Genomic DNA, 16,946 nt, shown 5'->3' with positions numbered 1-16,946 from the left:
TCATTTTGTGTTATATTCTCTGCTCTCTTTTCAGTTTTCTAAAGAAAAGATATCTTTGTTATCCATAATAAGTCATTATGACCCGTTACTGGCCTTCTGTATTTTACTACTACCTCAAGATACAGTAAGTTCTTTCTTACCGATGTACTGAAATATGATAGTTCAGTTAAAATCTTTGAGCATCTGAGGATGAGGAATTGGTTTTGTTTTCTGTTTTGTTTTTGTTTCAAACAGTTTTGAGTTCAGTTTTAACGAGGAGTCGTTTCTATGGTGGATGGAGTCCCAGGGGTGCTTGACCTAGGAGTGGCTGCTGGTGGTGTGTCAATGGGGCTCCCTGCCCCACTGTTGGGTGTCACGGAGGAGCTGACTGCTGGTGTCTCTCCTTGCTGCTGGGCTTGGAGGGTCTGCCCACAGATGTGGTGATGCTTCTCCCAGTCCTTGTGCTGGCAAAATGAGCCACAGTATCGCGCCGTGTTGCAACCGCTGCAGGTTTCACTAGCTTTACGGCCACAGTTCCAGCAGCTCTAGAAGAGGAAGAAGGGGACAGCAGAACGTTAATAATTTTGTCCTGAATTTTGTACCAAACACATTAAACACAATCCATATAATTAATAGAAACTGCTAGTTAAACATTGGCCTAATTAAGGACTACTAGCCTAGCGGTTAATCCATAAATACTTCAGATACCTTGGGGTAGATGCAGCCGTGCGGTAACTCCACTGACTTTGGCGGAATTACTCCAGGGATTTTGGCCTTGAGAAATTAGGGCAGACACGAAAAAGGGAATCACTGCTCCAGATGTCAGCTTGTGGCACACAAGCTTCAGGTTTACTTTTGTGTTTATTTAGTCTAACAAATCACTTGAGATTTTCAGCTCTCATCACTATGCTGATTAGCTGTAAGTGCCCTAAAATTTCACCATGATTTCTCTACTGGATTTATTTTTTTAAAAAAATTCCCCAAAAGAGGGGAAATCAAGTTATTAAAAATGTGAGGGAAGAATATACATCACAGGTAAAACCCCAATCCAGCAAAGACTTAGGCTATGTATATGTATGTGTACAGCACACAACTACCAGCAGTGGGTAGGTTATGTGTAGCTTCAAACCACAGTGAAAAGCTGGCTGCATCCACACTGCTATGTGTAGCAATATGCAACCATGAAAGGCTCTGCCCAGAGGGAGGCAGTGGGGAGCTACCAGAGCCTTTCTCCGCTGCCTCCCGCCATGCCAGAGCCTTTCCCCACTGCCAGAGTCTTTCCCTGGGGAGGGGAAAGACCCCAGCAGCAGGGAGGCAATGGAACAATACACTGCTAAAAACAGCAGTGTCGGCAAGGGAGGCATTGCTTGGGGAAGTAGAGCCCTGTGCATACGCCCAGGGTTCTGGTGTCTCTCTCTGCTACTTGTCTAAGCAGTGCCTCACCATCTATGCTGCTATGTCTACTCATGCTTGGGGTGTGTGCAGTGTATGTAAATCTACCTGCCGCTGTAAGGTGTGTGCAGTGTAGACGCACATGCTTAACTCTGAGCAAGTGAGTGGTCCCCCTGGACTCAAATTGGCCCACTCACTGCCCCAAGTTAAGGGCATGCCTAAATCTCTGCACAGTGCCTAAGAGGCTGTCACACAGTAGCCCGCAACAGGCCAAAGGACAAAAATCTTACTCAGTTCCCATCAATTGAGTCAATGGAATTTTTGCCTGGGAAGGACTTCACAATTTGCCCCACTATACAGAACATCACAGCAGCCTGATAGACACAGAGTTTCCTAGCCTCTTATTGTACATCAAGAAAGCAAGACTATACATTTTAAAAATTCCCTCACTTTTCAAATGTGATTGAAAAATATCTCTTTATCAGGAATAAAACTGGACAGAACCACATCCATGAACTCCCCGCTCCGAGTCCTACCCAAAGAGTAGCAACCACAGAATATGCCTTTCACTTCCCTACCGTCCCTCGCAATGCCAGCTGGATGCTGGAGCACATCCAACCTACAAGTGATATTCCTAAACTACATAAAAAAAATCCCAATTACAGAACAGAACAAAGACTTAAATCCAAAACAATATTTTAAGGAAATTAAACATTTAATTGGAGTCAAGTGGCTTCTTTAGAAAATATCCTGATGTTAGTTCTATCCTTTTTTTTGGCGCAGGAATATTCTGGCAGATGCAAGAAGAGTAACTGTCTAATACTCACTGACTCCTTCAGATTGAAATCAGATGTACATGGCATTCTCAATTCAAACTGATTAAACACACAGACTAAACGAGGTAATTACAAATACATGTGCTGGGGACTCTTTTTTTTAATTTGTAAAATTGTTCACATCTTTTAAAACACTTTTTTAAAAAGGTGGAATTACAAACTCACAGAAACAGATGTTTTTGGTAGTTAAACTGTTGGAAATTCAGATCCCGTGTCTGACATCACCTGGTTTTGATTCAGTGTTCATGATCTCAGGTTAATTCTCCTTAGACTCAGTCCAGTTCTGGAGCAGTATGACCACATTACCGCCATTCAGACTGGATAACTTCACTATATTTTTAAATGCATTTTAACTTTTTTTTTTTAAAACAAGCACACTTTTTTGTCACCACAATGAAAAGCAACTCCAATACAAATGATTTTTGTAATTGTGTGCACAGGAATAAGATGCGTACAATTCTATCTGCAACGTGCTTGCACAGAGTTACTGCTGAACTGGCAATAACCAGCCTTGTTTGGTTATACTGATTTTTAGAATTGCAGAATTGACTATTCTTGTTCATTCCCTATCCAAAAAAAGGGTCCTGATCATTCATGGAAAGACCCTTTAGCCCACATGCAGTACCACTGAAATCAGCAGGGCTCTCTACAGGTGCACAAGTCCCTTTGTGCAGGTTTGATTGCAGTACTGGGTAGATTCATTGTAAAATGTTTTGATGCTGGAAAATATAGCCTCTATCTAGTCAAGTTTCTATTCAACAAATAAAAGCCAAGTTTCTAAAAATCCTCTTTTTTGTTTTGAACTTGATGTGCTAGATTCTACCTGAGCAGAAGTGCTTGTTCAGTGCTCAATTTGTGCCAGGGCTTGCCAGGGCTCACCTCTAGGCTTGGCAGTTCATAGCCCTGGCACCTCTGGGCTTGCTGCATCAGTTATGAACATTAAAAAATTGCTTGAGTCCCATCACCTCTTTCATTACAAATTAAGCACTGTGCTTGTCTAAGTCTGCATAGCAGGATGTTACAAACTCTCAAGCTGGAGCCACAACGTCATGATGCAACCAGCTGTCCCAAAATGCATTTTTGTGATAGAAAACAAAGTCACTTACATCTTACGAGTATTTTTTTGAACTGGCTATTTTATTAATTAAATCATCTGAAGTCTCTACAATGCTTTGAACATGTAAAATGCTACATGGGTGCTAGATTTTATTAAAATTCTTAGTCACTCACAGCTCTAAATCAATGCTTTATAAGATATTACCTCATGTGTCCCTACATTGTCTGGTACGTGCTTTTGTCCACTGCATTTATCAGTTACAATTCAACAGGACTTTACAGCTTTAGTCTAATTGTGAGAATAAATGCACATAAAATTCATTTTAAAATTCTTGCACCTGTTTATGTACCAAATTATTATATTTAGAAGTAGTAAAGAATAGTCCTTCTGTGTAAATTGGCAACAAGTGTGCATTCATGAGGATACTTACTTGCATTGCCATATTAGCTGTGTTTTGTAGCATACAATCCACTGGTCCCACAAGGACTTCTTTTACAGAATAGTACAGACCTCACCATTGTTATCTGGGAATACACATCAAGGAACCAGTACTATGTCATGCTACAATCCATATGGTAACATAATGTGTCTACATGAAATTGAGCAAAGTTTCTGTATTTAAATGAAGCAAACAACGCAGCTATGGATTTTTAATGTGATTTCATCTTTTATACAACCCCTAAAATACTGGTCTAATGTACTACAACACCAGTTCTTGTTTTGTACTGAGTTCCAGATGTATCCTAATACTGTAAGGACAGGATCATAGAGACCTTAGACTCCTTGTGCACTAGTTAGGCTATACACAAGCCAGATTTTCAGCCTATGTAACTCAATTTAGCTTCATTGACTCCAAGGATGTATTGACTTAATGGAGTTTGGCTGAATGAGGAACTGACCTTGAATCTAACCCACAGGTCCCATTTTCATCTTCCAGAATCACATTCACTACATCAGGGTCGTCCCTAGACATTTTGGTGCCCTACGCAGCCTCCCTGAAAAGGGAAGGGCTGGCCCCAGGCCTCTGCGAGGGGGCAGGAGCAGGCTGGGGGGGGCGGGGAAACCGCCCCCAAGCACGAGCCGACTGAGTGGAGAGGGCTGGGGCCAGGTCGCTCCACTTCCTGCTGCCCGGTGATTGCAGGGTGGGCCCGACCCCACACTCACGGGGCAGCGGGAAGTGGAGTGACCCAGTCCCAGCCCACTCCACTCTGCTCCCTGGCTCCCGGCCTTGGGACTTGGGAGGCAGGGGGGAACCGCCCCCTAGCACTCACCAGTGGTGCGGCTGGGAGGCGGTGGAGCGGAGCGGACTGGGGCCGAGTCGCTCCACTTCCCATCGCCCAGTAAATGCAGGGTGCGTCCGATCCCTGCAGCAGTCCCCTGGGATGTAGCTCAGGGGAAGGTGGGGAGTGGGATGGGGCTGGGGAAGAGCAGGGGTGGGAAGAGGCAAGACAGGGGCGGAGGCTTTGGGGAAGAGGGGGAGCAGGGGCGAGGGGCAGCATTCTGAGCCGGCCCGGGGATCGGTCTGGCCGCTGGAACAGCACGCAGCTGTGTAGGGCACCAGGAAATTTGGGGCAGTTTGGTGCCCCAAATTTCCTGGTGCCCAACGCAGCTGCATAGTTTGCGTATGGGTAAGGACAGCCCTGCACTACATCTCCCGCAACTCACAAAGTGAAACCATTGTCATTCAGAAAGTCTTGGACCAAAGCTTATCCTCTTCCTGGTTCCGATATACTTTATTTTCAAGATTTCTCAGGTTCAAACAGCTTTCATAAAAAGAAGGTACAAGCAATATTATAGGTTGTGACTGCAGCTCATGTGGACATCCATAAGCTACCTTTAATATAATTAGCTTGAGTATTGGAGCAGTGAAACTTCTGCAGAAGCTCACCTGAAACCCTGGGCAATTACTCACATGGCTAGTTCACACTGAAGCAGCTTCAGTGCTACTAATACCTGAGCTAGCTATATTAAAGCTAGCTTGGGTATGTCTCCACAAGTTGTGTTACACCCAGTGTATCCATAGTTGCACTGGCATTCATTGTCTTCAGGGGCTCGGTGCATCATCTCTTATTTCTGTAGTGCATAGCTCTAGTAGTGCTCACATAGACAGAACCCTTTCGGATTGAAGTTTGGATGACAGCAATCTTTCTGGCGAGCAAAAGAACTAGTTTGACGTTGCAATGACTCAAAACATTCAACTGCCTATTGAAGATATCAAGCAGGAAAATGAGTCATTAGTTTATAGTCCCAGTTGTCCATCCTGTGCAATTCTAGTTTTCCATGAAGTTCAGTGAGCTATTCCAATGCAGGAATGTGTCAACTTTCTCTCCCACAAATGTTTGCAGAACCCATCAGACTTCCTACTTTTGCTGTTCCATTAGCCCATGTCTTACAGACAAACAATTGTTCCATCACTGTTTAAAATTTGTGAGGATTCCTACTCTCCAAAATCCTTGGCAGAGCATTACTTCAACAGGTACATGCAGCTAATAACTCTGAATTTTTTTTTGTCCTCATCAACAAATGCTGCTCCAGGATCTCCATCTTGGAGAGCTCTAACACTGAGGCTGAATGTTTGCTAACACATTGCGTTTAGCAAGCCATTTTGCCCTACACTCTTGCCATCACTAGCCATCTTTTAGAAATATTTTCTGTTATTATAGTATTTGCTTTGCTCTTCTACTTCCTGTTGAGACTCAGAAGGGAGCTGTCTCAAAAAAAAAAGTATCTTAAGATGTTAAAAGGCGATCTACTTTGAAATGTCTAAATATGGTGCCATACTGTTCAGAGTCACCTTTAACAAAGTTTCTGACGTTCTCCACTTTCTTACGAAAGGCAAGTAATACTGTAGTGTTAATCCTAGTTATGTTAAGAACCCAGATTTCCTGATGTTTCCTGGAGGGAGTAAGAATAGTGCACCTACTGGAGAGTACTGGGAACCCTAACTGCTTGCACTAAAAGTTAATCAATAAAGAGAAAAAAAGAATACACGTGGGTTACTGATTGCACAGTTGTGTTAAAAAAGGCCACAAGCCAGTCCAGCCAAGCAATAAAGGATGTGTACAAATACACTGACGTGTAATTTATTCAGCACCTATCATCATGGGGGATGCTTTTCAACAGTGCCAGCGTGACCAAGCAATACAAGTCCTATTGATTTTTAATGGGACCTAGGCACTTTTGAAAAGTCCACCCAAGTCCCATTGAAAGTCTATGTGATTTGTGCTCCTAACTCACATAGCCACGATAGGTAGGGATTTTAAAAGTGCCAAAATACACCATAGGGTGACCAGATGTCCCGATTTTATAGGGACAGTCCTATAAAATCTTTTTGGGTCTTTTTCTTATCTAGGCTCCTATTTCCCCACACCCACTGTCCTGATTTTTCACATTTTGCTGTCTGGTCACCCTAATACACCACCACATGCAAAGCTGTCTCCAAGCTGCAGAAGTCTGGAATTAAGTAACAGGTGATAGCTAAATACTCAGGGTTTACCCAAGCCATTGATGTTTTATTGTTTAGAAATCCAAGTTGTGACCACCACAAATAAAATATGTTAGCATGTAAATGTGTTTAGTGTGCAACAGGCATAGAAATCAGGCTGGTGTACATTACCTTTTATGGTTCAAACATGAGTGTCAGTTGTCAAGTTACATGACACAATCCTGACCAGTCAGCATAGACCAGGCCCCTTTGTGTTCACAAGCATGTCATAGAATATCAGGCTTGGAAGGGACCTCAGGAGGTCATTTAGTCCAACCCCCTGCTCAAAGCAGGACCAATCCCCAATTTTTGCCCCAGATCCCTAAATGGCCCCCTCAAGGATTGAACTCACAACCCTGGGTTTAGCAGGCCAATGCTCAAACCACTGAGCTATCTCTCTCCCCTTATATTCAGACACACCATAGAACTCGATAATGTAAACAAGCATTAACTCTACACAATCCTTCAAAGCAGTGTTGGACCAGTTACACATTTTGTTTTATCTAAGCAGCTGTCTGAACAAAGAAAGCATCTGTGTCAACTGGAGTGAACTATCATATCCATGTTTTTTCCCCTTCAGAGTGGTGAAGAACACCACAAGTGTTAGATTTTTCAGTGGCATTTTATATTGGAGCAGAGACAGATGTTTTAATTTTTTCAATAATCTGGCCAGTAAGTTTACTATGTCTCTTTGCTAAGCTGTTCACCCTTACTATTAAAACTGATTTGCACAACGGTATGTTACAGCCAAAGCAAGCACAGCAGTCATTAAGGAGTAGCTGCTCACATATGTTTTGGTTCTTAGCCAAATCAGCTACTGATGAACGGATCATCCTTTGCCTAGTTTCCTTTTCTGTAATTGTAAGGAAGTAGTAAAGAAATAATTTGTGGTTTTGAAATAGTCATGCTGACAGGTAGGCCTGCTTCTGTCTTTTTGCTTTTAAACATACTATCCCTAAGAGGCTGTGGTGTACTTCTAGCCCAGGATCTGTACAATTCCTTGGAATTCTCCCCATAAAAAAAAACAACAGATGAGTGCAAGCCAATCTCAAGGTTTATGGAGATCTTCCATTTTAAATACAATATAGGCACTGAAGTAATGGCATTACTCAATAAATAAGAACAATTCAAATTAAAGCAAAAAGTGCCATCTGACAGGGAATCCGGTCAGTGGAGAAATAAAAAGGAAATACTACAATGCTGTGTGTCTCACATTTCTCAAAATATTGTGGGCCACTTCTTAAAACTGAGATCTTCTCCAACATCGCACTCCCTCCTCAAACCCTAGTCAGCACTTTCCACAGTGTTTGGTTTCACATGACTAGATCATTCATACTGGACCAGCATTAATGAGAGTACATGACAATAAGCTCACTTTAATGAGATGGGTGGTCCTGACTGGTTACTTCCTCCACATTGTATCTTTGCTATTTATTACTTCTTCCTCATTGTTGAGGAACTTAACTTTTACTACTGAATCTCCTCTCACTGCCTGCAACTCCCATTGCTTTACTCTCCTTACCTCATTGTTCAGCTTGATTCTATTCTCTTGCAAAACAGTAGTTTTTCTTGTTTGATTGGTCAAAAAAGCCTCTGGAAACCCTAACAAAGTCCTGGGATGATTATGACATGCAGTAAAGCCTCAGAGATACCTAACACCAGAGTTACGGACTGGCCAGTCAACAAATGTGAAACTGGAAGTAACCAATCAGGCAGCAGCAGAGAGAAAACAACAACAACAACAACAAAAAAACCCCCAAATACTGTACTGTGCCACGATCTTAAAGGTAGGCACATCTGGGCTGACTGTCCCCCTCCCCCCATCTTCACCCCCTCCTCCACGCGTGGGGCAGCCACTTACATCTAGGAGTGAAGACGCTGGGGCTGCCAGCCCAAGACAGCTGGCAGAGCAGGAGCAGTGCTGGGGTCTGTTTTCCCCACATACCCTGGGCCGGAAGGGGGACAAGGTTGCACTCCGACCCAGGGAAAGAAGCTGTCTGCAAGGAAGCTGCCCACACTGAGGAGTTTCAGAGTAGCAGTTGTGTTAGTCTGTATTCGCAAAAAGAAAAGGAGGACTTGTGGCACCTTAGAGACTAACAAATTTATTTGAGCATAAGCTTTCGTGAGCTACAGCTCACTTCATCGGATGCATTCAGTGGAAAATACAGTGGGGAGATTTATATACATAGAGACCATGAAACAATGGGTGTTACCATACACACTGTAACGAGAGTGATCACTTAAGGTGAGATATTACCAGCAGGAGAGCGGGGGGCAGAGGGAGGGGGCGCGGAACCTTTTGTAGTGATAATCAAGGTGGGCTATTTCCAGCAGTTGACAAGAGCGTCTAAGTAACACTGGGGAGTGGGGGTGGGGAATAAACATGGGGAAATAGTTTTACTTTGTGTAATGACCCATCCACTCCCAGTCTCTATTCAAGACTAAGTTAATTGTATCCAGTTTGCAAATTAATTCCAATTCAGCAGTCTCTCGTTGGAGCCTGTTTTTGAAGTTTTTTGTTGAAGAATTGCCACTTTTTGATCTGTAATCAAGTGACCAAAGAGATTGAAGTGTTCTCCAGCTGGTTTTTGAATGTTATAATTCTTGACGTCTGATTTGTGTCCATTTATTCTTTTACGTAGAGCCTGTCCAGTTTGGCCAATGTACATGGCAGAGGAGCATTGCTGGCACACGATGGCATATATCACATTGGTAGATGTGCAGCTGAACGAGCCTCTGATAGTGTGGCTGATGTGATTAGGCCCTATGATGGTGTCCCCTGAATAGATATGTGGACACAGTTGGCAACGGGCTTTGTTGCAAGGATAGGTTCCTGGGTTAGTGGTTCTGTTGTGTGGTGTGCGGTTGCTGGTGAGTATTTGCTTCAGGTTGAGGAGCTGTCTGTAAGCAAGGACTGGCCTGTCTCCCAAGATCTGTGAGAGTGATGGGTTGTCCTTCAGGATAGGTTGTAGATCCTTGATGATGCGTTGGAGAGGTTTTAGTTGGGGGCTGAAGGTGATGGCTAGTGACGTTCTGTTATTTTCTTTGTTAGGCCTGTCCTGTAGTAGGTGACTTCTGGGTACTCTCCTGGCTCTGTCAGTCTGTTTCTCCACTTCAGCAGGTAGGTATTGTAGTTGTAAGAATGCTTGATAGAGATCTTGTAGGTGTTTGTCTCTGTCTGAGGGGTTGGAGCAAATGCGGTTGTATCGTAGAGCTTGGCTGTAGACAATGGATCATGTGGTGTGGTCCGGATAAGAGCTGAAGGCATGTAGGTAGGAATAGCGGTCAGTAGGTTTCCGGTATAGGGTGGTGTTTATGTGACCATCGTTTATTAGCACCATAGTGTTCAGGGTCTCTTGTGTGGACTGGTTCAGGCTGAGGTTGATGGTGGGATGGAAGTTGTTGAAATCATGGTGGAATTCCTCAAGGGCTTCTTTTCCATGTGTCCGGATGATGAAAATGTCATCAATGTAGCGCAAGTAGAGTAGGGACATTAGGGGACGAGAGCTAAGGAAGCGTTGTGCTAAGTCAGCCATAAAAATGTTGGCATACTGTGGGGCCATGTGGGTACCCATAGAAGTGCCGCTGATTTGAAGGTATACATTGTCCCCAAATATGAAACAGTTATGGGTGAGGACAAAGTCACACAATTCAGCCACCAGGTTTGCCATGACATTATCGGGGATACTGTTCCTGATGGCTTGTAGTCCATCTTTGTGTGGAATGTTGGTGTAGAGGGCTTCTACATCCATAGTGGCCAGGATGGTGTTTTCAGGAAGATCACCAATGGACTGTCATTTCCTCAGGAAGTCAGTGGTGTCTCGAAGATAGCTGGGAGTGCTGGTAGCGTCAGCTGCTGGAACTGGAGCCTGAACTGCACTTTGTTCAGAGTTAATGAACATTTCAGAGTTACGGACAACCTCCATTCCTGAGGTGTCTGTAACTCTGAGGTTCTGCTGTATATAGAAAAAAGCTATGCTGGGGTAGTTTGCTCCAAGACTTAATACAAATGTTAAAGGTTGTAAAATCAAACACTCAAAAGTTAGGAAATGCCAGTAAGAGACACGGGTCATGAGATCAAATAGCGTATGATCATGTAATGAAAGACTATCATATTGCATATGCTCTCGGGAACCACAGGTTGTATGAGCAACCTTAAATCTGGCATACCCTAACTTTTGGGATTTTTACTTAACAGTCTGAATGTTCTTAGCAAACTGAAAAAACAAATTCCATTGTGTGAAATCATATTGACTCCATTCCCCCCACAACTGGGTCATCAGCAGCATTGGAACCCAGGCAATTGTATCTACAGTGTTGACCTGGCATAGTTTAGTAGCAGGAGTAAGATGTTATCCTTTGTGTGGATCAGGCACCAGAGAACGATGTGAACCAGACTTTGTTCAGTGACTTGCACAACTATGTGTTTGACAGCGGAGGAATGTAGGGAATCAGGAACTTTAGGCTGTATGCTCTATTCCTGGCTCAGGAAGAGAATGTGCCCAAGTGGTTACAGAGAGCACAGTCAGGTGTGTACATTTTACCATTAAGCATTCCTACCGCAGTAGCACCATGTGGCCTCAACCATTGTGCCAGACAATATATAAATGCATTGTAAGTAACAAGCCCTTTCTGAAGAAAAGGTGGCTGAGTAGATACAACGTGTGGCTGCCAGCTTAGAAATCTGAGGTCAAATCCTAACTCCACTCCAGTGGTGTACAGGGACCAAAGGAGTGCAGCTGCCATTGGGAGAATTTTTCCCAGTCACGGGTAGAGTACAGCTGATTAATGTGGCCCTACACTGATGTCACCCGCAGTCTTATAAATAGGGTCATGCCAGGGGCAGAATGGGGAGTGGTCAGAGATGTCTGCATTCCAGACTGGTGAAGCCGATGAGCAGCTGAGTAAGGCTACTGTAAACTGGACTAATGTAGGCTGAGGGCTTCATCACCCCTTGAGCAGCCTAGAACCAGGAAGGTGCAAAGATGGTTTAAAGCCACTTTTGTCCACTCCATTCCTGGGCTGCTCCTTTTGAGTGGCACCTCTGGGCACAGAAAAGAAATTGGCCCCGAGTTTGATTCCCAGCTCTACCAGAAGTGACCTTTTATAACTCTCAGTTACCCCATCTATACAAAGCTGGGAAATTATAGCTGCCAGTGTCTTGAACTAGGGGCACTGAGGCCTTGCTCAATTAAAAATAGAGCCCCGCAAATCCGTGGATATCCGCATCCACGGATGCAGATATCCATGGACCATTTTTGTGGCTCACAGCTTGGATGCAGATACAAATTTTGTACCCAAGCAGGACTCTGCAGCACACACTCACCCAAATGGAGTGGCTGTCACCCAGCCCTCAGGCTCCAGCTCGTCTCTCTGAATCACACCGCAGCAGCAATATCCCGCTGGGTATTCTGGAAGTTATAGTCCCCAGTTTGCTCTGACAGAGGATGAAAACTACAGCTCCCAGAAGGGAGTGCGACCGTGTGCTCCTGCCCAGCGAGCAAAGCGCCAATTTAAAGAGGTGCGGTTGTAATTTAAACTAGCGGGTGGCAACAGCAGACACGGCGAGGAGAATAGTTGCATACATTAAAGCTGCTACACCTGCATAGGGGTATCGAAATCCCCGACTGGGAGGGCGGCACTGCACATGAGGGCCCAGGATTTTAGCCTCCCTTCCTGGAGTGGGGAAGGAGGTATGGCGGAGATAGAGTGGGTGGGTGGTAGGGCAGGAGGTCTCTGGGGAGAAGTGGAGGGTGGTTGAGGGTTGGGGGCTTGGCACAGCCTTGCACCACTGGTGCATGGTGACCTGTGGAGCTGTTAGTAGAGACCTGCAAATCCACGGATATCTGCTTTATGTCCATGAATATCCATCCACATTCAAGGATTGCGAATATCCACGGATAATTTTTGTGGATTGTGGATCAGATGCAAATTTTGTATCCATGCAGGGCTCTAATTATAAGGGCTGTGAAGTACACAGAATTAACACCAGTTCACCACCAGCTAGTGGAAAGAGCTGTGATTAGAATTTAGTCTCCTCATGGTGTTCACCTTGCCTTCCTGTATGTCTAAAGGGTGGGAGCAACAACAACCTGCTGTCTAGAGATCTGTCCCTAGCAGCATGCTCAGTGCAGTTGGCACACAAGGAATTGTGTCTGGCTGAAGCATGTACAGTACACATGTAATTTTAGAGATTTTAGCAACATGTCTCTAACAAGTTCTACTGAACATGTAAAGATATAATCTTCAGTAGATTTCTATCTGGTCCAAAACAGAATGGAGTCTCACAGAGAGATCAAAAGATTCCTCTCTGACCCCAGAGCAAATTTCAAGTTTTTTCTTTGAACCCTAAAGGACCTAAATCTTTTCCAAAAAGGAAAAAAAGTTGTAAACATGTTTCAACATGGGCAAAACTACCTATTTTCCACTAACCTCATTCTTGGAAATGGCTGAACCATTTTTACATCACCTTAAAAAAAAACATTCCAACAAGAGTAAATTTGACCCCAAATGGCTACAGTTTGATAAATTACAAGCAACTGAAAACAGAGGCTTATAATGGACAGTGCTAGACTATGTAAACTATAAGATAGGTATGGTTCCCGTACACCATTGCAGTAGGGTTAGGATTTGGCCTCAGATCTCTAATCTGGCAGACACAAATTTCGTCCACTTAGTCACCCTGTCTCCAAAAAGGGACCGTTACTTAGAATGCATTGCCTGAGTAAAGACTGCAGGACCAGGCCACTAGTTTTGTTTTTCAAATAGATTTTTAAAATCTGGTCTGATCTTGCCAGTTGACTGGAGATGGGATGAATTTAGAGGCCTGCAAATAATGTTTATTCACAGGCTCCGGGGTAGAATGGATATACTTTTTATCCACATCCCTTTGGAACCAGGCTAAAGGAAAACTTTTAAAATTTATATTTCTAGGAAATTAACATCCCAGTAAACAATAGCTCTGGAAATGAAACTATAATGTTAGATAGAGATGGCTGATCCTATGTTGCCACTGCCAGAAGTGCTACCATTCAGGAATGCAGGAGAATTTGCACAAAAATGCCCAGTGTGAATTCCTTTGGATGCACACTTCTTTGGAGGAGAATGGTCTGCGTATATTGGCAGACAACAGGTGTTACATTGATCACTAAACAGATCAACTTTACAATTTCCTCTTAGGCATTTACCTTTGGAATTTCAGCTTTCATAATAGGAATCATTCGTATTTACACATGAAAATGATAGCAGTTTAATGATCATAGCTGTCAGACAATATGTCAGACAAATACCCTTTATGCGAATATACGAGGGGGAAAATGCCCTTGAATATCTTAGCTACAAAATGCCAATAATTTGAATTTATGTCTCATTTAATTCTGCAATGGAATAGTTAGTACTTAAAGACTGACTACACTTCCCTTAGTCTCTCTTTTCCTGAGAAACTTTCAGATGCTGAAAATTAATTCCTTTTGTCTTCTTGTTATTCATCTGTTACATATTATGGACAAACTCTGGGCATCCAATGCTCCCACAATGGTCTTTCATCTCCAGAGAAGTCTGGTATGAATTAAATTCTTATGCTCCCTCAAATTATGGCTATGTATTGCAGCATGCCACTGATTTATCAGCTTGTGATTTTTTCCAGTTCTTTCAGCATGGTGCAACTACCTAATCTGAATCTCTTCAACCTAAATCATTCTTCTAGATTACTAGCAAATGCAGTAATTAAAATGCTTTTGCAATAGTGTACATGAATAAACATTCATATATAATGCGATACAACACACCTAATAGTTTGCCAATTCCTTGTGATATAGAACTTGTATAAAAACATGCTTTTCTACATTTTTTTAACATCTCCCAATCAGACCAATAGTTTATGAGAGCAATGTTCTCTGGTTACCATACTTTATTTTGAAATGGCTGTTAAAGTGGCTTTCACAAATTTAGCAACAGTTTATAAGGGCATTTTTAATCATGAGTTTCCTTTCCACATGATGTTAATGTTTCTTTCTTCTCTAAATGACATAGGATTTCATTGTATCCAAAACACTTCAGCACTGGCAATAAGTCTATTGTTCTTTCAATCCCGACTTCCTGCTATATATGCTGCCATATGTCCCATACCACAAGAATTCAAAGCTTCCACTATCATGTTCAAGTCTGAATTGAGGTTTACCATGCTCATTCCTATTTTACTCTGTCGCTCTTTCATTCTATTTTTTTCTTGCCAGATGCTGTTTGTCCCGCCCTTCAGCTCACACATAATCTCTGTAGCTGAAATAATAAATTCTAATCAAGGAAACATTCTTGTAACTCTGCATACACATCTTTTTCTTCCAGGAATCTAGTTCTGTGCTGATCATGTCTACACAAACTCCCTCCCTTTGCAAAAAAAACCCCCAAAAACAAACAAACAAAAAGCCTAAATAAATGTCACTTATTTTGGGGACATTAGAATTTCATTATTTATCATTGGTTTCAGAGTAGCAGCCGTGTCAGTCTGTATTCACAAAAAGAAAAGGAGTACTAGTGGCACCTTAGAGACTAACCAATTTATTTGAGCATAAGCTTTCGTGAGCTACAGCTCACTTCATCGGATGCATTCAGTGGATGTTGCTGTAGCTCACGAAAGCTTATACTCAAATAAATTTGTTACTCTCTAAGGTGCCACAAGTCCTCCTTGTCTTTTTACTATTTATCATTGTTCATTGAATGTTATTTCAACCACCAATTTTAAGTAGATTGTGTTATTTTAAAGTATTTTAATTTTACCCTTAAAGTAAATGGAAAATATACAGACTATATTCCCATCACTGCATTATTCTTATAGCCTCATTCTCCTGCCCCCAATCAGTTTAAAGCCATTTCAGACTTTTCTTCTGAAGCAATTGCTGGCCACGGTTGGCAGACAGGATACTGGGCTAGATGAACCTTGGTTCTGATCCAGTATGGTCATTCTTATGTTCTTAGACAAAGATAAACAAAAAATGAAAAAAAATTGAGTATTAATTCTTTATTGCAGGAAGCTGGGTGGGTTCAAACTCTGACAACGAGGCTCCGCTTTGGTATATTTTGGAGTAAACTTTGAGATGACTCCCCTCCTACCAGGGCCGGCTCTAGGTGTTTTGCCGCCCCAAGCTCCGAGAGCGCAAAAAAAAAAAAAAAAAAAAGGCTGGCTGGGATGCCACCCCTGGAATTGTGCCGCCCCAAGCACGGGCTTGCTTTGCTGGTGCCTACAGCCGGTGCTGCCTCCTACGGAACTCCTTACCTCACTTGAATCTTCCTGTTGATTGATAACAGCTAATGCATCCTCTGCAGCCTGTCGCTTGGCTTCTGCAACAGTGCGCTCCATTTTAGCTCTCTCTGTAGTGATCATGTCGTGGGCTTTCCGTTCTGCCTCTGACACTGCCTTTTGCAACTCTGTCATCGCCTGACGTTTTACTTCATTGACTGCTTCCTCTACAAACAAGGCAAGAAGTCTTCATCAGCACAATAGGTTTGGTACAGGACTGTTTGATTAGAGGGAACAATGCACGAAGGAAGCATATATCCTGCTAATAGCATGCCTCATCACTTCCTGAAGTAGGATAAGGATGAAACTGAGTCCCTATGACCTATTCCCTCCTTCTACTTCCCTGTCATCTGAGGAGTACATGAAGTGCTCAGATAATAAATGGTGGGCCATATAAAAGTCTAGCTGTTGCTGATCTCCAATTTATCCTTTTGTATCTTTCTGAATATTTTGCTTGAAAAATGTGTTCTGCAGAGGACTAGATTTATGAAAGAATTCTATGAAAGTAACTAATTGAGAAATGACACTGTGAACATTTTAAACTCTAGGCACTATGATAATACAAATAATTAATTAATAATAATAAGTAACATTCTGGTTTTAAGCTTCTGTAAACCAGGGCAGGACACTGGAATACACACCCTTAAAGGCATTGATGGGTTCTCTGGTATATAAAAACCCATTGTAGAGTATAATGAAAAGGTGCTCAGAGTTAATACACCCCTTAAAACAAAGTCATTGATAAACAGAGAATCTAACTTTAGTGCTTCTAAAGTCATTTCCTGAATATGTAGTTTTCTAATGCAAAAGCTAAGTTTCAATGTTTCCTGTTTTGTGTCTAAACGCATTGCTTTTTTGTTTTAGTTCTTACCAATTGATCTTTGTTTCAAACCAACATTCATA

At 42.7% G+C, this 16,946-nt stretch overlaps 2 protein-coding genes across 11 annotated transcripts in view; one reads left to right on the top strand and one right to left on the bottom strand.

Moving 5' to 3' along the window:
- Positions 1-16,946, top strand: part of SLC26A7 (solute carrier family 26 member 7) — a 795,743-nt gene that overhangs the window by 370,854 nt on the left and 407,943 nt on the right. The gene's annotated exons all lie outside the window — the stretch shown is intronic.
- The window catches only part of RUNX1T1 (RUNX1 partner transcriptional co-repressor 1), a 148,134-nt gene that overhangs the window by 3,572 nt on the left and 127,616 nt on the right, over positions 1-16,946 (bottom strand). For 8 of the 10 annotated variants that reach the window (XM_073330592.2, XM_073330591.1, XM_073330589.2 and 5 more), the window contains 2 exons: positions 16,020-16,210; positions 1-524 (listed from right to left, as the gene is read on the bottom strand). The exon at positions 1-524 is cut by the window's left edge and continues 3,572 nt beyond it. In XM_073330592.2, the coding sequence (XP_073186693.1) occupies positions 249-524; positions 16,020-16,210 (467 nt within the window). In that variant the 3' untranslated portion in view covers positions 1-248. Of the gene's footprint in view, positions 525-14,191; positions 15,717-16,019; positions 16,211-16,946 lie in introns of those variants that run through there. The other 2 variants (XR_012157132.2, XM_073330595.2) reach the window with 2 other exon arrangements.

Source organism: Lepidochelys kempii, chromosome 2 (genome assembly GCF_965140285.1).
Source record: "Lepidochelys kempii isolate rLepKem1 chromosome 2, rLepKem1.hap1, whole genome shotgun sequence".
In the NCBI taxonomy this organism is placed as follows: domain Eukaryota; kingdom Metazoa; phylum Chordata; order Testudines; family Cheloniidae; genus Lepidochelys; species Lepidochelys kempii.
The sequence above is the reverse complement of the archived record's forward strand: the minus strand, read 5'-3'. Positions and strand labels throughout refer to the sequence as shown.